The sequence below is a fragment of the Syngnathus scovelli genome, chromosome 5, assembly GCF_024217435.2.
Source record: "Syngnathus scovelli strain Florida chromosome 5, RoL_Ssco_1.2, whole genome shotgun sequence".
NCBI classification, from domain to species: Eukaryota; Metazoa; Chordata; class Actinopteri; order Syngnathiformes; family Syngnathidae; genus Syngnathus; species Syngnathus scovelli.
This window is the reverse complement of record NC_090851.1, coordinates 15,822,120-15,845,169: the sequence shown is the minus strand read 5'-3', so window position 1 is coordinate 15,845,169 and position 23,050 is coordinate 15,822,120. Positions and strand designations below refer to the sequence as shown.

Here is a 23,050-nt window from a genome sequence, read left to right as displayed (position 1 = left end):
TGAGCTGTGTGTATATATGTGTATATATATATATATATATATATATATATATATATATATATATATATATATATATATACCTCTGTGGGCGATGTGGGCGATGTGATGCATGATTTTTTCTTTTTATGATTTTTTTTTTATTATCCAGATCACATGTTCCAGTCGTAACCAGGTTATGTTCAGACATTTGACCAACAAAATACGGACAATCCATGAGTAAAATGACAGCTCTGAAAAGGTAAATGCAGCTATTAAAACATCCAATTTAACTCTCCATCTGTAAAATTATAGCTAATATAAAGCATGAATAAACGAATACATTATTTTGTTGAATCAATCGCATTATCATGTCACATGCCTGTGCCACATGCCACTCAGCCGCGAACTTTCCCTCAGCCACGCCCCCGTATCACCGTAATGACTGTCACCTGCTCCCTCTTGTTTACCATTGTATTTAAACCCTGCTTGCGTGTTTCTTCCTCTGTTAATGTCCGTCTGTTTGTGCTGCTGTTGTTCCTGTCCCGCTTGTGCGTTCCCCCCGGTCTCGTGTGTAGGCTCACGGTCAATACCCGCTACCTGTCTCTGTTCCTGGTCTGAGTGGACTTCTGTTCCCTGCCCGCTGTCAGTGAGTCTCTGTCCCACCTGTCTCTCTGTTCTCCACTACCTCCCTTCCCTTCAATAAACTGCACATGGTCGCCCTGCTCCATTCATACATGACATACCAAAGCTCTTTGAGCTTTAATATTGTATACTTTCATTGCCAGTGCCTTTTCATACCGCTATGACTGCCACCAATAATCTATATTTTTCTTATTTATACAATTATGGGAAGAAAACGACACAAAACAACACAGCCATGCAACACCAGCTTCATTTTGCAGTCCAACTGTTCTTTCTACAGTGATGAAATAAACTGAAGTCAGAGGCTTACCATATTTATGACGCATGTACAAACAAGATGACACGCTTTTTTTTAACAATGAATGATTCCCCACACAGAGAGAAAATGTACAAACAGGAACTTTTATAACATTACTTTTATAACATTTTAACATTGTATTTGTAGTTCCACAAATGCTTTGTTTAAAGGACTTTATTCTGATGTATTTGGTGCACCCTCCTTGAGTGCGTGCGTGTGCGTGCGTGGGGTGTTAGAAGGGGTTAATACGCACTCCTGTACCTAGTGGAGAGAAGGGGTTGACTTTTGCCCACATCAGAGCATCATTCAGGGAAATAGCTGATTTGCCATCTTCAAGTAAAAATACTGGACCCTGCATGTAAAAAAAAGAAAAAATAGTTACATTTTAAAAAGCACTTCTGCACACTGGTACAAACAACCCATGGAAAAATTATGCCAGTCTCAGAGGAATATCCTCATTCTGTTGTTTAGTTTTGTAGAAAAACATGACAAATCACAGACATGGCACAAAACTGAAGTCATTTCCAATGGAAACGTTCTGGTTTGAAGAAACAGTAAAAGCAATAAAATAAAACAAATGTGCTTGTCAGTAAGTTACTTGTTTATATCAAGCAGAGCGAAAAAATGGAATTACTCTATTCTGAGGACAAAAATCTGGAATCATGACAACCCAACCAATAAAAAAGGAACAATTCAACACACCACACTTGGACCGCCTCTGGCTTTTATTACAGCTGGCAGATTCAATGGCCTGGATTTAATAATTATGGACCTTAAAGCATCAGCCAAAATAATCGACCAAATGACCGATGTTTGCTGATTGTCTTTATCTTTATGTACTGTACTCTAAACATTTACAGCACTTTTACAAAGATAACACTGATATAATTATGTATAACTATGCAGCCTTAACCATACTTATATACTATGCATAAATATCTAACACTTCAGTTGTGCAATTATCATTAAAGCACAGTTGCAGTACAATTTGAATGTATTGTCATAGTTTCTGTCTGTGTGTCTGTGTGCTCGCCCCTCCCTCTTGTGTGCCCATAATCAGTGTGATCATCCTCACCTGCCTTTCGTTACCAGTCACGTATTTAAGTCCTGTCTGCGTGTCACAACCTTGTCAGATTATTTCTTGTCTCTCGTCGTTCCTGTCTTTCTGTTTTTGCATCGGTCGTTTTCTGTTTGCCATCCCTGTCGGTCAGTCTGTTAAGTTATGTTAGTTTGCCGGTTCTGTTGGTCTTGTTGAGACATAACTTTGGAGCCTTCTCTGAAAAATTGCCAAAGAAGGTCAAATCCCTACCTCCAAGGTCTCTATTCTTCTACTACATTTGGCCGCCCTCCTGCAAAGGGGTGAGTCTGCCTAGCCTGTGTGATAATGAGTGATTTTGTAGTCTTAACTGAAATCAACTCATGCTAAGTGTCATAGAGAAGGGAAGGCCAGTGAAAGCAAGAGAAGGGTCATTGCAAGCTAACAGCATAGCTCGAGCCACCAAGCTGATCACGTGCCAAAGAGGCCAACTCAAACAGGCTAATCATACAAACCAAAAAAAGAACCACACACACCTGTATTCTGGAACCAGTAAAACAAGAAAGTTGAACATCAGAGTGACTTGGCAGATTGGAGCCTGTCACATAATCAGCACCGCATGAGACTAGTGGAGGAAGGACATAAGGTATTATTTTAAATACAATTGTTTGGTTTCAGTGAACTTTCTTATGTTTGTGACTGTTCTTACCTGAGTTCACAGGCAGGATTCTTTTCTCAAGGAAGAGGAAGTCCTCTTTTTGACTCTCTGATGGAGGGCTATTAAAAAAGGCACTGTTCTAAATCTATATTTTAAAGTAAATGCAATACTGTATATGATTTGTGCTATTTTTGTAAAAAAAATGTTGACCAAAAATAATGTTTGACTTGACATTGATTAATATGTAGTGAGTTTTTTGTTTTTGTTGTAGAAGCATTTAATTTAAGAGCAAAATATTTTCATAGAACACGATTCTATAGAGGGCTTCCATTGCAAAGGGAAATATTTGCCAATATCTGCGGGCATGTATTTGTTTAATACATTTCACCAATATTACACTGAGTGCCCATACATGAATCTCGGAATGCATCGTGTTTGCATATCTTGGCGACTGGTGAAAGGAAATAGACAGACCGGAGAGGGCACTTCAGCTGCAGAGAGACTGCTCATTTCTCTAAAGTCAGCCACGGAGATGCTAATCCTTTTAATATGTATCATAAGTTTTGGTGCCAATTGGTATCTGTTTTTGTACATTTTAAACAATAGTCTTACCAATGAGTTCCAATGGGAAACTTGTGATCTCTTCTTTCCGTGATCAAGACATGGAGTGGCCTTATTCCTCATTAAAAATGGGTGTTTTTAAAGCCATTGGTTGTTTCATTATTTATCCAAAATGAATGGCTCAAACAAAAAATGTATTTTCCTGATATAAAAATAAATACCCCCGACCATCTCACAACCACCAACACATTTGACTGTCTGTTGGTATGATGGTTTTATAAAATGCTGTGTTACAATTATGACAGAGGTACAAGGCACAATCTGTAATTTATATTGAGTTGCTGGTGAAAATGTCCCTTATGTTGTTGGTGGACTCTTAAAGTTCCTATTTTGTACTTTGGCGAAATATGCCACAGAATTTGTGATGGATGATGTGTGTGTACACCTACTTGTCGCTACTCTGAGTGCATACTCGCCAGGCATCCAATTCCATTGACAGCTGGTCAATCTTCAGAGGAACACTCACTTCTCTCCGTTTCAACAACTGACTGTCACAGAGAGGGAAATGAGATGGTAGCACACCTGGACATGTTGGTATTAGCAATTATGATTATTATGATTAGCCAAAACATAATCGTCGACTGGTGCAGTGGGAACCGGCCTCAGCCACACCGGCCGTTGGAGAAAATTCATGTATTTTCCAGCAAATGTCAACTTGAACTGAACACAAACTTGTGCACTTTTCTGTAAACGTAAAAGTACATGTTTGTAAGTGATTAATCATTGTGTACCTGGTGTATTCATAGAGTGCAGGTACAATGCCGGAGTACTGTCTTCTTATGGCAAGCAACCCGCCAATGTAACCACACAGGATCAACAGCTCACTGCGGGCTCTACATGCACGCACACACGCACACACGATGATCAGTTCTGACATTATATGGGAAGTAGATGTTATTGAAATAATACATAATAATTGGTTTACTGAGTGAACTTAGCCATGAGGAGGCGGTCAGTTCTGATATAACTCAACAGGTCAAGTATTGGATGAATACGCTCCACCGTCCAGTCAGATCCAGTCAGCTGTTCTAATGGAGATTAAAATGAAAGCATGCATCAAACATGCTGCAGATGTATACAAACATAAAAACAAAAGCAAATTTGACTACAAGCAAATATTACAAATTTATTTTTGCACCGTTGTAATGTATAGTAGTCGAACTTTACGACCAAATACAGTAGAATGATGAAGTGTAGTACATTGGTCAAGTCAGGTCCAACAATGAATATAAATCATATAGTGAAATCTTCAATGTAGAATCAAAATGTGTTGTTTTTTTGCCAATGCCCATTTCAAGTAAATTTAAACACAAGTACTAAAAACTGACAGTGTGTTTCACACAAAAGCAATCAATAATTAGTCGTTAAGAAAACTTGAACATCAATGAAAAGTGCAACAGTTAAAGCACTGACAAATCACATGTACCAATACCATTTCCAAAAGCATTGTACGATCTACAAACCGGATTCAGTTGAAGTTGGGAAATTGTGTAAAATGTAAATAAAACCGAAATACAACAATTTGAAAATCCTTCTCAACCCATATTCAATTGAATACACTACAAGGAGAACATATTTAATGTTCAAACTGATAAACTTAATTGTTTTTTGCCAAATAATAATTAACTTCGAATTTCATGGCTGCAATACTTCCAGTAGAAGTTGGAAAAGGTGGCAAAAAATACTGAGAAAGCTGAGAAAAGCTCATCAAACACCTATTTGGAACATCCCACATGTGATCAGGCTAATTGGGTACCATGATTGGGTATAAAAGGAGCCTCCCCAAACATGCTCACTCATTCACAAGCAAGGATGGGGCGAGGTTCACCACTTTGTCCACGAGTACGTGAGAAAATAGTTGAACAGTTTAAGAACAACATTTCTTACAGCAAAATTGCAAGGAATTTAGGGTTTTCAACATCTACAGTCAATAATATCATCAAATGTTTCAGAGAATCTAGTGAAATCACTGCACGTAAGCGCCACGGCCGGAAACCAAGACTGAATGACCGTGACCTTCGATCCCTCAGACGGCACTGCCTTAAAAACTGACATGAGTGTGTAAAGGATATCACCAAATGGGCTCAGGAAAACTTCCAAAAACCACTGTCAGTAAATACAGTTCATCACTACATCAGTAAGTGCGGGTTAAAACTCTACCATGCTAAGCAAAAGCCGTTTATAAACAACATCCAGAAACGCCGCCGGGTTCTCTCGGCCCGAGCTCATATAAAATGGACTGATGCACAATGAAACAGTGTTTTGTGGTCTGATGAGTCCACTTTTCAAATTGTTTTTGGAAACACTGGACGTTGTGTCCTCCGGACCAAAGAGGAAGCGGACCATCCGGACTGTTATTTACGCAAAGTTCAGAAGCCAACATCTGTGATGGTATGGGGGTGCATTAGTTCCCATGGCATAGGTGACTTACATTTCTGTGAAGGCAACATAAATGCTGAAAAGTACATACAGATTTTGGAGCAACATATGCTGCCGTCCAAGCGACGTCTTTTTCATGGACGCCGCTGCTTATTTCAGCAAGAGTGGAGCCTGCGGCTTAATTTGACTCAACACGGGAAGCCTCACCCGGACACGGACAGGATTGACAGATTGATAGCTCTTTTTCAAGCCACATTCTGCACGTGTTACAACAGCGTGGCTTCAAAGTAAAAGAGTCCAGGTTCTCCCCTGGCCCGCTTGCAGTCCAGACCTGTCTCCCATTGAAAATGTGTGGCGCATTATGAAGCGTAAAATACGACAGGGAAGACCCCGGACTGTTGAACAACTGAAGCGGTTTATCAAGCAAGAATGGGAAAGAATTCCACATGAGAAGCTAAGAGAATTAGTCTCCTCTCTTCCAAAACATTTATTGAGTGTTATTAAAAGGAAAGGTGATGTAACAAAGTGGTAAACATACCCTTTCCCAACTTCTACTGCACATGTTGCAGTTAATTACTATTTGAAAAATAAAATAAAGTTTATGAGTTTGAGCATTAAATATGTTGTCTTTGTAGTGTATTCAATTGAATATAGGTTGAAAAGGATTTTCAAATCATTGTATTTTGTTTTTATTTACATTTTACACAATTTCCCAACTTCAGCCGAATCCGGTTTGTATATATGATTCAAAGAAAGAATTTACCGATTTGACCTTTATATACCTGTCATTCACAAATGTTCTAAAACAATGCAAAATATAGACGTCAGCAATATTACATTGTCATTTATGTTTATGAATGAAATCATGATGAGTTGTCACTACCTTTGACATGATCAATTGCTATCTTATATACCTGTCATTCACAAATGTTCAAAAACAATATAAAATATAGATGTCTGCAATATTACATTGTCATATATGTTTATGAATGAAATCATGATGAGTTGTCAATACCTTTGACATGATCAATTGCTAGCTTAAGGGCGTTTTCAGGTTCAGTGGTCAGAAGGTGAAATTTAACAGCTGAAAAGAGATCTCCTTCACTCATGGATTCCTCAGCTAATGCTCTACACTCCTCTAATGAGGGGAGACAACACTGGAATCACAAAAGACACGTGTTCATAGTCCGATTCTAATAAGTTTCGTCAGTTGCACATGCAAGAAAAATACAAATCAATGAGTTAATTTTTAGGAGTTCTGCGCATTCTGCCGTTGTCACCATTTTTCAAGTACAGTAGAACCCCAGAACTTGACTCAACATATTGGTAGTTTGACGCGAAATGTCGAGCAACCTTTGCCTCAAATCTCAAATCTTCGTAATCCAACAAACTTGCGCACTCGGAGGTGGCCGCTTTGGGTGGCCACTAGCGCGCTCGGAAGCCAGTGATGGCAACTGAACGGTGGAGTTTCCTTTTGAGCTGTACTGTTACCTCCATTGTTGGATACTACAATCACATGGACCCAATTGACATTCAAATACAGTTCAAATATACCCTGTCTACTGACGTTTCACCACATTTGTGCAACAAGTGCAACAACTCGGAAAAGACAGCAAACCTCCAGGAAATGTTGTGGGGTCTGGCAGGCGCTGTGGGCAGTGAAGGTAAACTACTACTTAAACCTTATCGTCAAGCCTCCCTGCATATACAAGGTCAGCTCCAGACAAAGGGTGATCTGAAACAATAACTAGCGGGAAATCACTGCATTAGGGACAATTGGATTTATTCATAAAACCTGGTTACGCGCTTCAGTGCAACTGTACTTGAGGCTAACTGTGGCACAAAGTAAAGTTTCATCTAGAAGTGTCAAAATTAAACAATTAATCAGTCAGTAATTGATTATCAAATTAATCAACAACTATTTTAATAATTGAGTCATTGTTTAGAGCTATTGTGGAACCTAATATCATCCAAACTCACTGATTTTAACCTCGCTCTAATTTCTGTCGGACTTTTGAGTTTAGTCAAAATCAAGGACATTTGTAAACATTTGCTTTTTTCTTTGGAAAACAATGGCCCAATAACTGAACCAATAACTTAATCAATCCAAAAAAAGCTTTGTACGTCACTAGTCCTTCATGTGTGATAGTTTAAATGTTGCTCAGTTGTGAGTTGCTGATTGTGAAGGGGTACATTTGCCTGGCTTATGTGCGGGCAGCATGGGATCAAGTCCCGTTCAGTAGAGGTGTGCATGTGGGTGTGATTGTTTGTCTCTATATGTTCCCTGTGACCAGTTTGAGGTGTAGTTAGCTGGGATAAACAGTGTTGAGAATAGATTGATTACCGTAATTTCCGGCCTATAAGTTTTTTTCTTACATAAGCCGCACATGCACATGATTTTTTTTACAAAGAAAGACAGTATACAGAAAGCTGTAAAAATCCATAAATACGCCGCGCCGCCATTTAAGCCTCAGGGTTCAAAGTAACCTTCTGAATAAAATGCATTAAAAGTTCACATTCATTACAACTTGTTTTTGGTGAGCAAAATGTCACAAGAATTGAATTTAAATGCTGATTGATTGGGTTTTAATACAATGCAGATGGTCCAAATGGCGCCACTGCTTTGTGAAATCTCTGAGTCACATGGCAGAGTAAGAGAAAGGGTTCAGAGCCCTTTGAGGCAGGTCACCTAGCGTGCATTCCTACTAAAGCTCATAATAGTCACAAGCAACACAGCCAGAATAAGCAGCAGCCATAGTAGTGTTTCAAAATAGTATTTTGTTGTTGTATTTTTCTTCAAGATACCACAGCCTTTTTACGAATGTATAAAAGTGATCAAGTCATCACAAAAATCACGAAAAAAATCTTATATAAGCCGCACCTGACTATAAACCGCAGGGTTCAAAATTTTGGAAAAAAGTTACGGCTTATAGTCCGGAAATTACGGTATTTGGCATTGGCACCAGTAAAAACAAACTATAACAATTGTTTAATAAACATGAGAAATATAAAAAATTGTTTTTCCATAAACAAAATAACAGTGGATCTGATTATTCAATAAACCAATAGACTAATCAATAGAATAATAGACTGTAAAAGACTACAACTAATGGCAACTTGTGTAGTGTCGTTAGCTGGGATAAACTGTGTTGAGAATGGATCGGTTGTTTTTACCACTAAAATATATCAAATAAACAATAATTGCTTAATAAACATGAGGAGAAATATAAAAACTGGTTTTGCCACACACTTTAATGCAATATGACAGTTTATCTGACTATCCAATTAATCAATAGACTAATCGATAGAATAATAGATTGTAAAAGACTACAACTAATGACAACTTAATTGCATGCTTGCCAGTCGCCACGGTATGCAGATGAGTGATTCAGGAAATGGATGGATCAATTAAAAAAAACGCATCCTACTGTCATAATAGTTGTTAAATACCGTAATTTCCGGACTATAAGTCGCGCTTTTTTTTCATAGTTTGGGTGGGGGGGCGACTTATACTCAGGAGCGACTTATATATGTTTTATTTCACAAATTTTTACTTGAGCATTAAGACATCACTTACTTACAAGTATAGTTGACCACTTCCCATGTTATTTTTAGTATAGTTGATCACTTCACATGCTTTTATATCTTTATCTTGAACATATTCAAAACATAAAAAATAGAGAAAACATCAAATAAAGCAATTAACACTTTAAAGCCGGCCCCCCTGATCTGAACCCGAGCGGTGTTCTATTGTTGGACTTCTGTGCTCGACACGGATTTTCAATAATGAACACCATGTTCAAACATAAGGGTGTCCATGTGTGCACTTGGCACCAGGACACCCTAGGCCGCAGTTCGATGATCGACTTTGTAGTCGTGTCATCGGATTTGCGGCCACATGTTTTGGACACTCGGGTGAAGAGAGGGGCGGAGCTGTCAACTGAGCACCACCTGGTGGTGGGTTGGCTCCGATGGTGGGGGAAGATGCCGGTCCGACCTGGCAGACCCAAACGCTCTGTGAGGGTCTGCTGGGAACGTCTGGCAGAACCTCCTGTCAGGAAGAGCTTCAACTCCCACCTCCGGCAGAGCTTTTCCCACGTCCCGGGGGAGGCGGGGGACATTGAGTCTGAGTGGACCATGTTCCGCGCCTCCATTGTTGAGGCGGCCGACCGGAGCTGTGGCCGTAAGGTTGTTGGTGCCTGTCGTGGCGGCAATCCCCAAACCCGCTGGTGGACACCGGCGGTAAGGGTTGCCGTCAAGCTGAAGAAGGAGTCCTATCGGGCCGTTTTGGCCTGCGGGACTCCGGAGGCAGCTGACAGGTACCGGATGGCCAAGCGGAACGCGGCTTCGGCAGTTACGGAGGCAAAAACCCGGGCGTGGAAGGAGTTTGGCGAGGCCATGGAGAATGACTTCCGGAATACTTCAAGAAAATTCTGGTCCATTATCCGGCGTCTCAGGAGGGGGAAGCAGTGCAACGTCAACACTGTTTACAGTGGGGATGGCGTGCTGCTGACCTAGACTCGGGACGTCGTGAGTCGGTGGGGAGAATACTTCGAAGACCTCAATTCCACCTACACGCCTTCCATTGAGGAAGCAGGGCCTGGAGACTCTGAGGCGGATTCTCCAATCTCTGGGGTCGAAGTCACTGAGGTAGTTAAAAAACTCCTCGGTGGCAAGGCCCCGGGGGTGGATGAGATCCGCCCAGAGTTCTTAAAGGCTCTGGATGTTGTGGGGCTGTCATGGCTGACACGCCTCTACAACGTTGCGTGGACATCGGGGACAGTGCCTCTGGATTGGCAGACTGGGGTGGTGGTTCCCCTCTTTAAGAAGGGGGACCGGAGGGTGTGTTCCAATTACAGGGGAATCACACTCCTCATCCTCCCTGGTAAGGTCTATTCAGGGGTGCTGGAGAGGAGGGTCCGTCGGGAGGTCGAACCTCGGATTCAGGAGGAGCAGTGTGGCTTTCGTCCTGGCCGTGGAACAGTGGACCAGCTCTACACCCTCGGCAGGATCCTCGAGGGTGCATGGGAGTTCGCCCAACCAGTCCACATGTGTTTTGTGGACTTGGAGAAGGCATTCGACCGTGTCCCTCGGGAGGTTCTGTGGAGGGTGCTTCGGGAGTACGGGGTGCCGAGCCAACTGATAAGGGCGGTTCGGTCCCTGTATCACCGATGCCAGAGTCTGGTCCGCATTTCCGGCAGTAAGTCGGATTCGTTCCCAGTGAGGGTTGGACTCCGCCAAGGCTGCCCTTTGTCACCGATTCTGTTCATAATTTTTATGGACAGAATTTCTAGGCGCAGCCGGGGCGTTGAGGGGGTCCGGTTTGGGGACCTCACCATCGCGTCTCTGCTTTTTGCAGATGACGTGGTGCTGTTGGCTTCTTCAGGCCGTGATCTCCAGCTCTCGCTGGAACGGTTCGCAGCCGAGTGTGAAGCAGTCGGGATGAGGGTCAGCACCTCCAAATCCGAGTCCATGGTCCTCGATCGGAAAAGGGTGGAATGCCCTCTCCGGATCGGGGATGAGATCCTGCCCCAAGTGGAGGAGTTCAAGTATCTTGGAGTCTTGTTCACGAGTGAGGGGAGGATGGAGCGTGAGATCGACAGGCGGATCGGTGCAGCGTCGGCAGTAATGCGGACCCTGTACCGGTCCGTTGTGGTGAAGAGAGAGCTGAGCCAAAAGGCAAAGCTCTCAATTTACCGGTCGATTTACGCTCCTACCCTCACCTATGGTCACGAGCTATGGGTCGTGACCGAAAGAACGAGATCTCGGATACAAGCGGCCGAAATGAGTTTTCTCCGCAGGATGTCCGGGCTCTCCCTTAGAGATAGGGTGAGAAGCTCGGTCATCCGGGAGAGACTCGGAGTAGAGTCGCTACTCCTCCACGTTGAGAGGAGCCAGATGAGGTGGCTCGGGCATCTTATCAGGATGCCTCCTGGACGCCTCCCTGGGGAGGTGTTCCGGGCATGTCCCACCGGTAGGAGACCCCGGGGACGACCCAGGACGCGCTGGAGAGACTATGTCTCTCAGCTGGCCTGGGAACGCCTTGGGATCCCCCGGGATGAGCTGGATGAAGTGGCTGGGGAGAGGGAAGTCTGGGAGTCCCTCCTAAAGCTGCTGCCCCCGCGACCCGACCCCGGATAAGCGGAAGAAGATGGATGGATGGATGGAACACTTTAAAGCACCATATCCAAGTCCACTGTTTGCTGTATGTACACTTGCTCTATTTTTGCTCCTCTTATATTTATTATTATTATTTATTATTATTTGGTCCGTTCTCAGCTCTTTGTTTGTGTTTGTCACGTTAGCATACCTATCGTTTAGCCTGTTGTTGCTATTTAATGAATTGGAGTGACACCGATGGTTTTATAAACATGTTATTCATGTAATAGTTGTCCTTAATCACTCTATATGTTACGTCAGGCCCGTTCTCAGCTCTTTGTTTGTATTTGTCACGTTAGCATACCTATCGTTTAACCTGTTGTTGCTATTGTTTAGCCTGTTGTTGCTCATTCATGACTGTTTTTGGTGTGGGATTTTGTCGAATAAATTGCCCCCCAAAATGCGACTTATACTCCGGAGCGACTTATATATGTTTTTTTTTCACTTTTTGGGGCATTTTATGGCTGGTGCGACTTATACTCCGGAGCGACTTATAGTCCGGAAAATACGGTATTTGCACGACACTGAATAAATAGTCACGGCTTGTTGATGCGGATCAATGGTTTTTAATCGCTTGTTTTATTTTGGTCCTTAATTCTAAACTAAACTAACTAAAATATTTGGAGCCCTGCCTTTTTTTTTTTTTTTTTTTAATTGTTCATGCAAACGTCACTGCTAAGCAAATAATTTTGTGTGATATTGTTTGGAAGCATCAATATTACTAACTACACTGTAAATAAAATACTCCCAAGTGCAGTCCCACTGTCATATTTCTGGCAGAAATTTACAAATAACAAAATTCAGATTGTTCAACAAGTGAATTTCTATAGGTTGGCAGCTATGTGAACATGATGCGTTCAACAATTTTGGTAAAACTAACTAGTATAGTGCTCATGTCACCAGAAATATAAAAGTTGGGACGCATTAGCGCAAAGTGTACAAAAAATTAGTCTAGAGGCCTGATTACTCTTGTCCTACTTACCCTTTCATGTAACTGGTTGATTTCTGCAGTACTCCCAGAGTAAAAGGCACAGACCTTAGCCAGTAAAATATCATTCTCAGGAATCATTTTAAGTAGATCAACTGATAGATTCCTAAATGTAAACACAGTAAAGAACAATAAATGAATTAGTACATTTTTTTTTTTTTTTAAACTGCAAATCACAGTTGTCGACTCAAAAGCCAGATACATAAAGCCCTCCACGTCACTTCATGTGGCCCGTGAAAGCTTGACATAATTTTCTTTCTTGGCTTCCGTTTAAAACTAACCATATAAATGCTAAACCAATGCAAATTCTTCCAAAAGTTTGTTATGGCGTTTGGCAAACTGTACACTTCAATTTCAACAATGTTTTTTTTCTCGCAACTCTTGCATAAAAACCTTTGGAGTCCACATAAAGACAAATCGATGTCCCGTGGACAGATTTTCCCACCTGAAGCTCCTCCAACTTTATGTTGGCTCTATTAGATGCACTGTGAACAAGTAGCCTTCACAGAAATTTAGTGGCAGGATGCTGTCACTACATAAGTAACAATGGGCATACGATGTGGGAAATGTAGTTTATTATCATGTTCAACGCACGCTTTGAAAAACATATTGTAAGACAAGGCCTTTCAAGGTCTCACATACAGGCCACATTAAATGATTTGGTGGGCCACATTTGGCTTGGGGGCCTTGAGTTTGTAGTACCAGAGGCATAATATATTTTGATTAATTTGTTACCTTTAGAAATTATTACTTATACAAATGTTACAAAGATTCACTATTAGCTCAGTATTTTTTTTCATAACTAGATGATGCATAAGATTAATTTGACAGTATATGTTGTATAAATGTACTGTTTCACCCCTCTCTTAGGCTGCAACATCACAATTAACACATTGTTTAACGGCGTCCCTTGGGACGTTCCCAAAGAAGCACATGACCATTTGAACTATCCGGTAGAATAAACCAGACATTATGAAGCTGTCATATGTGAGTTATAGCTCAGAATTACTATTAAATGGCCATGGTGAGCTATTACATATGTATAGATGAAGTGTGGTGTCCTGGCGCCGGTGGCATTCAACAAGTGAATAAACTGACTTTGATGGCGATCATGAATGCTCATCTTCCTCCTTGCTACATTTGTATTAAGCAGGATTTCTTATTAGGAAGCAGGCTGTTTCCTCAACGGCCATTTCCCCTACAAGCTGGTCTGTGACTGTCAGAAGACTGGCACAAACAACAAAACGTGACACCATCTCATCTGAGTCAGCAAATTATAAAGTGATTATTGATTAGCCATGCCCAATTGAACAAACTTAATTTATTACTCTCAGACAGTAATATAAAGATATATTACTTTCAAATTCCAGTACCGTAATTTCTGGACTACAAACCGCACCTGCTAAAATTAGGAGAAAATCCCGTTTTGTTCGTGTATAAGCCTATAAAATGCAGGAAATGTCCTCACTTCTATCACCTGCATTACCAAAATAAATCCTCTTACAATATCATGAAAATTAGGAAAAATCCATAAATAAGGCACACCAGACTATAAGCTTGTGCAAAAACTACCGACTTATAGTCCGAAACACATTTTGGAAGCAACTTGCCCAACACTGGAAGTGGGCACTTACACCTGTCATTGACTGTATGTCAGTTCCGAATTCCCGTTTTTGCTGGCGGACTGCACCTGATGGTACCTTTCAAATTCAAAGAGCAGATGGGGGGCAGTTTGGGAACAAGAAGCAGGAGGTAATAATAAGAACTTGTATTTTTCTGTGGAACGTGATTGTGTGTTGTAAGCACAATATTTTTACTGATGTTTCTAAAGTAGCGGGAACAAAATGTAATTTAGCGATGAATGAAGCGGGTTAAAAATAACAATGACAGGCTTTTAGGTAAGCCACTGGCGATTAAGTGAAGAATCACATCCAATCGTCTTTTTTGGAGAGATGCACACCACTTGTTGAATTTAGGAAATCTCTGCCATTTCAGGTGCCACACCTTATCATCGAAGGTTGGCACACCACCCCATCTCCAAAAAAACACACAACAGCTGCACTTCCTATGCCAGCTGAGGAGAATCTTCGACCCAATTCTATCCTGGTCCCCTTCTACAGAGGCACCATCGAGAGCATGTTGACTAGTTGCATCTCTGTCTGATTGCAACTGTCTACAGAGAGCGGTGAGGACAGGGAGAAAATGATCAGAGCCCTGTTCCCCTCTATCAAAGACATTTGACAGAACTTCTGCTGACCAGAACCTATTCCACCATCTTGGACTTTTTTCAGCCTGATTTGCATGCTGACCTCTGGCAGGACATTCAGTTAATCCAGATTCAGGCACAGCTTTTTTCCTGTGGCCACAAGATTGCCACTGAGCTACAAGTTTACTATCATTATCATCATTAATACTTCTGAAATTACGTTGATGGTGCAATAAAATCATTACATCATTTTGTTCTTTTATTGAGTTATGCATATTGTTTTTATTTGGTTTAATTTACTGTATTTTTTCTACTCACCTAGTCATTCTATTTAATTCAGTGATACTGTGAGTTAAGGTATACAGGAATTTTAATGTGCTGTAATCGTGTTGAAGGACTAGATATAAAGTCTAAAGTCTAGTCTTTTCCAAAACGAAATAAATTACTAATTCAAAGATGATCTATCATGCCATGCATTCAAAGCTCAATTCATGTTAATATGTTTAGATTGATTTAAATCGGTGAATAAATGTCACAATAGATAATTTTACAATGGATTCACGGAGACTGCTTCATCTACTCATCAGAAAGGTATAGATATTTCTAAATCTTGTCTGCCTTTCAGGATTACATAGTAAGGGGACTCACCATGTCAGTGGGGTCATGTACTTCCTGGCCAGGAGTTCAAGACAGTAGGCCGTACTCTGAGCGGCCGTCTCTCCAAGAACTATACCCACACATGCAGCCAACTCCAGCTCATTACCTCTGATCAAACTAGACATGGCTAACTAAAAAACACAGAGATATAGAACATATGACATAAGCAAATTGTTTGATTTTTGAACACTTGAGTCGTTATTGGCAACTCCTAAGTAAATTAAACTGAGCAAATACCTCAACATCTGCAATAAATGATCCGTACAGTATATGCGGGTATTACATTCACATCAATAACCCAATATCAATTACAGACTGTAAGCAGACTATTTTTACAGAGGGTTGTCTAATTATAGCCACACTTTCGCTCATTTGACTGTTAGGATTATACTAAACAAGAAACCACTCTCAATATCAGAAATCTAACAGTTTATATGCTCCCGGTCAAAAATTATTTTGCTACTCCAGTACTGATGGTCATTCATTTTCTTCTGTCTTTTCTTGAATGTACATGCAGTGTTTAACACATGGATGGTCATATACACTCATACATACAGTACGTACCTTGACATTATCAACTGCTAGGTGGCAGCATGCAGCCAGAACAGAGCAGCCATCCTGAAAGTACCACTCAGCCAGCTGTTCGCATACCTTATGAAGTAGACTGTGGGGGGTAGAATCATTATTTCTACTGCACTGTTTATTTGGGACAGATAATTTAATTACATTACATTACCTTTACCCCACGCCGCTAGATTCTTTTTTTTTTTTAACAATAATTTTACAGTTTGCAATTTTATATTTTTAAAAATGCAAACTCAACCAGAAAACAAACAAACAAACAAACAAACAAACAAACAAACAAACAAACAAACAAACAAACAAACAAACAAACAAACAAACAAACATAAAACAGAACAGGCTCCTCTTCTAACAGATGGCTCGAGTTCAGTCACTTCAATAACATAAAATCTCAGGGTGCAGCTTAAAATGTTTTCTTATATTATGTCCATATTCTGAACAAAATGTATAAATATTGAATCTTCATAAGTTCGCTGTCCTTTACAATGTAAATTATATGTTCCAGAGGAAGTGCTGACAGCATCTGATTAATCTATTGTTTGACAGTTTTCCTGTGACAAGACTTCCATACCAATACAACATGCTATCATTAAATCAATACAGTGCTTATTCCTATTACAGATGTGTTTTTCTGAAAATAATTTGAACACAAAAACCCTTAGCTTCGGAGGACTTTTTTTTTGGAACGAACCCTTCCCATGATCACGTTTATTTCATCCTAAAACCTTCTTACTTCTCTATTATGCCACATACCACAAAATAATGCTCCCCGTTTCCCCCGGTTCATTTGAAACAATTGTGCAGAAGATCTTGATTCTATTCGTTTGTTTCCACTAGTGTCCTATAAATTCTCATTAGCCATTTGTACTGGATTAGTTTATTAGTTTAAGGCAGTGCTTCTCAATAATTTTCTGTGATGCCCCCCCTAGGGAGAAGAAAACATTTCGCTTAAATTTTTTCTTGCACTGAGCAATTGGGTACGCTGCTTTATATGATGCTTACAGTGCTTGCTGATTGACTTGTGAAGTAGCATTCACAAAGTGGGATGATTGTTGGCAATATTCAACCCGTTTTCACTGAAAAACCTCAAGCATCTTATCAGCGTGATTGGGGTGCAATGACTTTATAAGTGCCGCCTTAATTTATTTGGCGTCATACTGTCCGCTGCCAACATTGTAAGGCACAGTAAATACACCAGTCTTTCCTCGTCTCCCATTGTAGTCGCACTGAAGTCGACCGAGCGCTACGTACGCTTCGTCATATTTCCGTGTCTTAGCTTTCATGTGACCCTCAATTCTCTTATCTTCGTCCCTCTCCGCCGTTCTTTTCAACCCTGTTCAATATTTTTTCCATGGTGTCCCACTGCACTTTTTATCACCTGCTCTGTGCTGTGTGTGCGTATGTTCCGTGCGCTCTACACTGTAGAGCGACTACTCCTTGCGCACACGCTTCCAGTGATACCGCCACTCTCACCTACTGCAGTGGATGTCTAATTACCCTTTAATCTAGTACAGCCAAAATAAAATCATGTTCCCTGGTGTCATACGCGCCCCCCTTGGTATCGCACCGCGCCCCCCCACTATTTAAGAAGCACTGGTTTAAGGTGTGTAAGGGCATCCATACAAATCTTCTCGTCGATTTTGATAGCTCAAATCTTGAATTTTCACATTATAAAACCTCAATATAATATGTTTCTGTAAATATTTAACCTAAAGAAATGTTGACTGTCATAGTGCCATTTAAAAATGGTTCTGTTAGTAAAGCATTGATTTTAAGGGTACTTCACCTTGCAGAACAATGACACATGTACAATGATGAAGATGGCTTTGGCATGTTTGTGTGCTTTACCTTTGGTATTGAAGTCTGTTATCCACATCATTGTTCTTGTGGTTGATAGAGGAGGTTTGCGGTGTATGGATGTTCCCCTCACATGCCCCCTAAAACAAAAATGCTCTCAACCATTTTAATTCACCTCAGGTTTATAAAGGAGAGGCTTTTGGCCAGCTGACTGTTAAGTGGACGCTTATTTAAACCTCAAATATAGTTCATAGCATAGCATTCATTGCACTTCACTTTTTCAACATTTCCACAGCCTAATTCCAGATTGAATAAATATTTTATTTAAAATTTCAAAACCAATGCCCTATCACGTAATAAACAAAAATGTTGAAATGTTTTTTCCTGACTTTTGCGCAAGAAAAAAAATAAAATGAAAATGAAATAAAAAAATATAACTAACGTATTTTCCGGACTATAAGTCGCTCCGGAATACAAGTCGCACCAGCCATAAAATGCATAATAAAGAAAAAAAACATATCAGTCGCACGGGAGTACAAATCGCATTTTTGGGGGAACTTTATTTGAGAAAATCCAACACCCAGAACAGACATGAATAGGCAAAAAAAGGCTAAACGATACGATATGCTAACGTTACATAAACACAAACGAGGAACTGAGAACGTGCCTGACGTAACATATTAACAGTTATTCAAATAATTCTAACATAAATAACAAGTTTATCAAAGGATCCGTGTCACTCCAAATCATTAACTCCATCGAAATCTTCGTCCTTTGTGTCACTTATAAACAACGCCGCTGCTGACTCCGGAAGTGCATGCGGCGCTGACGTCGGACTCATTGTCAGTTGTGGTTCCAATTATTCCACAGGCTTATATCACTATATATAAACTATATACCAAATATCTATAACATAAATAAAATTTTTATCAAACCATCTGTGTCTCTCCAAATCATTAAATCCATCGAAATCTTCGTCTTTTGTGTAAACAACGCCGCTGCTGACCCCGGAAGTACATGCGGCGCTGACGTCGGACTCATCGTCAGTTGTGGTTCTAATTATTCCACAGGCCTATAGAATTATATTTAAACTATCTATCAAATAACTATAACGTAAATAACAATTTTATCGAACCATCCGTGTCGCTCCAAATCTTTAAATCCATCAAAATCTCCGTGTCACCTATAAACGACGTCACTGCTGACTCCGGAAGTACATGCGGCTGAAGAGTAAGACTCATCGTCTAGTTGCGGTTCCGATTATCCCACAGGCCTAGTGCGCCCTCTTGCGGTTTAACGTGAAAATAACATGTGACATGATAAAACTATACTACTAAGTAAATACCGCATTTTCCGGACTATAAGGCGCACCGGACTGTAAGGCGCACCTTCAATGAAGGGCCCATTTTAAAACGTTGTCCTTATATAAGGCGCACCGGACTATAAGGCGCACCATTAATGCATCATGTCAGATTTTTAATCTAAATCAAATCATTCCCCATTTTATCTTTTTTATTTCAACTTCAGACACAACAAATTACTTTATAATCACAAAATAATGATCCATAGTCTTTTTGATTCATGATTCATAGTCTTCAGCGGGCCACTTATGATTGATTTCATGACACAATGCTTCGGGCCAGTTTAAATTTAGGAATTTGGTCCATATACAAGGCGCACCGGACTATAAGGCGCACTGTCAGCTTTTGAGAAAATTTTAGGTTTTTAGATGCGCCTTGTAGTCCGGAAAATACAGTAATGTGTTAATGATGATCAAGTAATAATGTGTTCATAATTTCATATATAAGTCGCTCCTGATTATTCATCGCACCCCCGGCCAAACTATGAAAAAAACTATGATTTATTGTCCGGAAATAAAAGTAAGTAAATAAAAGAATACATTTGAGTCAAAGTTGGGGAAAGATTGCTGAAGTATGTTAAACTGCTGTCTGTTGGTACCTGTCAGGGTGTTATTGTGTTGTGTGAGAAAAAAGCAAGAAGTTTTTCAAAGTTTCTTTAGAAATATTTGAAAATTCTCTGGCTAAATTCAAAGCAGCTAAAAAGCTAGGGATAAGTAATCATTTCTCTTACATTAATAAAAGAATAAAAATCCCCTTGCCCTAGAATTGTATTCAATGTAACAAACTTACCGTATTTGCCGGTGTATAAGTCGACTCGGTGTATAAGTCGACCCCCTAAAATTCGACGGAAATTTACGATTTTATGATATATCCTTTGTATAAGTCGAGCTCAATTGTTGCATTATATTAAACTTCAAAATTCAATATGCGAAATTTATTGACGAAATGTGTTCAAATTCCGGGAGGCCGTGCGCATGTGGCTGTTTATAAGCACCGCGGAGGAGATCGCGGAGCCTCATTCGACTTCCAGCGGCCGGCGAGCTCGCGCACGCCGCCCGGCACCACCGGGAGGCCGTGCACACGCGCCAAGTGGCCGGAAATAGCTCCCGCCGAGCGGACCGGCTCTTTATAAGCACCGCGGAGGAGATCGCAGAGCCTCATTCGACTTCCAGCAGCCGGCGAGCTCGCGCACGCTTCCCGGCACATCCGGGAGGCCATGCGCACGCGCCAAGTGGCCGGGAATACCTCCCGCGGAGCGGATCGGCTGTTTATAAGCACCGCGGAGGAGATCGCGGAGCCTCATTCGACTTCCAGCAGCCGGCGAGCTCGCGCACACGCGCCGGGTGGCCAAAAATAGCTCCGGCCGAGCGGATCGGCACTTTATAAGCACCGCGGATGAAATCGCGGAGCCTCATTCGACTTCCAGCTGGCCGCACACTCGCGCAAGCCGCCCGGTTCAAATTTTCTAAGTGCCAACGGCTCTTGCGCCATAAAGAGTCCGCCTCGGCTGGTTCCCCATGTCGGCCAGAACAAGTGACTCTCCACTTGCAAGTGCTTATGAAGGGCATACTGTCTCCCGTGTGATTCTTGCAAAAATAAGTTAGAGTGAGCACCACTCTAACACCTGTAAGCCTATATTTGTTATATATATATATATATATATATATATATATATATATATATATATATACATATACGTGTATATATGTGTGTGTGTATATATATATATTTCCGAAAAGCTCGTTCCATTCGTTTTCGTTTAGTTTGTCGTCATAAAGGGCATCTTCTTGGTCTAGCGTTTGGCGAATATTTTCTAAGTGCCAACGGCTCTTGCGCCATAAAGAGTCCGCCCCGGCTGGTTCCCCATGTCGGCCAGAACAAGTGAAAATTCGGCCTCTTCCCCTGGAAGTCTGGCCAAGATTGGCGAATATTTTCTAAATGCCAACGACTCAACCGCCGTAAAGTGTCCGCCTCGGCTGGTTCCCCGTGTCGGCCACCACAAGTGAAAATTCGGCCTCTTCCCCTGGAAGTCCGGCCAAGTTTGGCGAATATTTTCTAAGTGCCAACGACTCAACCGCCGTAAAGTGTCCGCCTCGGCTGGTTCCCCGTGTCGGCCACCACAAGTGAAAATTTGGCCTCTTCCCCTGGAAGTCCGGCCAAGTTTGGCGAATATTTTCTAAGTGCCAACGACTCAACCGCCGTAAAGTGTCCGCCTCGGCTGGTTCCCCGTGTCGGCCACCACAAGTGAAAATTCGGCCTCTTCCCCTGGAAGTCTGGCCAAGTTTGGCGAATATTTTTTAAGTGCCAACGACTCAACCGCCGTAAAGTGCCCGCCTCGACTGGTTCCTCCGGTCGGCCAGAACAAGTGAAAATTCGGCCTCTTCCCCTGGAAGTCTGGCCAAGTTTGGCGAATATTTTCTAAGTGCCAACGACATTCATTTAGACATGGCGATTGAATGCTTACGTACCGGTAGTTATTGTCGTTGCTTGACACGCGATGACTCGCACATTCGCTCAATACCCAGTACTTCCCCCTAGTAGTCATCGTCGCTGCCTGGCTTTCGATGTCCGTTATTGAGGTGAGAATATTTGAAATTGTTGCTGAGGATGCATGTTAATGCGACGAACGCTTTATAATGATTCAGTTTCTCGCTGTTTGATGAGCCTGACGGACGCACACCCACGCACAATGAGATGCATGAGAAACAGCCTTGGTTACCATCACATTTGAAGCGATGAATACGAAGTTAAATTTTAGGACTCGGTGTATAAGTCGAGGTCGATTTTTTTCGGTCGATTTTGGATCGAAAAAGGTCGACCAATACACCGGCAAATACGGTAATTCAAAATTCCACGCACGTAATGGGTATAATTTTAGACTCCCATTTAAACATAGTCAATTATCTGTCATGAATAAAGTGCTATTGTGGTATTCCCCAATGTACCTGTGCAACTAGTAAGGCCTCAACCAGTTGTCCTCTGCCAGTAAAGAATGCTACAAGTTTCTTAACGTCTCCTGTAGCAATGCAGTACGGGATTGCATCATCGTTATCCTCCACCATCAGCTGATCAGCTCTCCTACAATACAACCATAACAGACATTTAAAAAAAAGGTAGACTTGTGCTCATACGTAAGATCACATACACTTCTGAGCACAACTGTACGTTCGACTACTTTCTCACTGAAAAGTTCAAGTATCTCTTATACAAGTATCTCTTGGGCATAAACTAAGTCTGTAACCAAGCACAGTACATTAATCCTTCATTTATCGTGAATAATTGGTTCCAAAAACCACCCGCAATAAGTGAAATCCGCGAAGTACGGTCACCCTCTCATCTGTACTTTTTTTTTTTTTATCTGTACAATTTTTATGTCAATAAATGTATATGAAACCATTTAAGTGCATATTTTTTATTAGAACATTAATGTAAATAATACATTAATAGTAGAAATAACATGTAGAAAATTTTGTATACATATTGAAAATATAAATATACGTGTGTGCGTGTAACATGTTAACAAGAAGTACTGGGCAGGCTAACGAGTGAGCGGAAAGATGCTATTTCACGATCGTGCTAACACGCGAAAACGGACCTCTAAAGGAATTTAAACGAACATTTGGAGCAATACTACATTATCCTAAAGGTTAGACACGTGTGATCGTTCATTTCTCTTGTTAGGAGACC

The 23,050-nt window shown here is 41.1% G+C and overlaps 1 protein-coding gene across 4 annotated transcripts in view; it reads right to left on the bottom strand.

Annotated features, from left to right (window-relative positions):
• Positions 1 to 853: 853 nt before the first annotated feature.
• Positions 854 to 23,050, bottom strand: part of wdr17 (WD repeat domain 17) — a 72,746-nt gene continuing 50,549 nt past the window's right edge. For 2 of the 4 annotated variants that reach the window (XM_049721510.2, XM_068650581.1), the window contains 12 exons: positions 22,309 to 22,441; positions 18,054 to 18,142; positions 16,188 to 16,287; positions 15,615 to 15,754; positions 12,755 to 12,866; positions 6,629 to 6,770; positions 4,160 to 4,262; positions 3,966 to 4,067; positions 3,624 to 3,722; positions 2,665 to 2,732; positions 2,492 to 2,580; positions 854 to 1,271 (listed from right to left, as the gene is read on the bottom strand). In XM_049721510.2, coding sequence (XP_049577467.1) covers positions 1,152 to 1,271; positions 2,492 to 2,580; positions 2,665 to 2,732; positions 3,624 to 3,722; positions 3,966 to 4,067; positions 4,160 to 4,262; positions 6,629 to 6,770; positions 12,755 to 12,866; positions 15,615 to 15,754; positions 16,188 to 16,287; positions 18,054 to 18,142; positions 22,309 to 22,441 — 1,297 coding nt within the window. In that variant the 3' untranslated portion in view covers positions 854 to 1,151. Of the gene's footprint in view, positions 1,272 to 2,491; positions 2,581 to 2,664; positions 2,733 to 3,623; positions 3,723 to 3,965; positions 4,068 to 4,159; positions 4,263 to 6,628; positions 6,771 to 12,754; positions 12,867 to 15,614; positions 15,755 to 16,187; positions 16,288 to 18,053; positions 18,143 to 22,308; positions 22,442 to 23,050 lie in introns of those variants that run through there. The other 2 variants (XR_007481578.2, XR_007481579.2) reach the window with 2 other exon arrangements.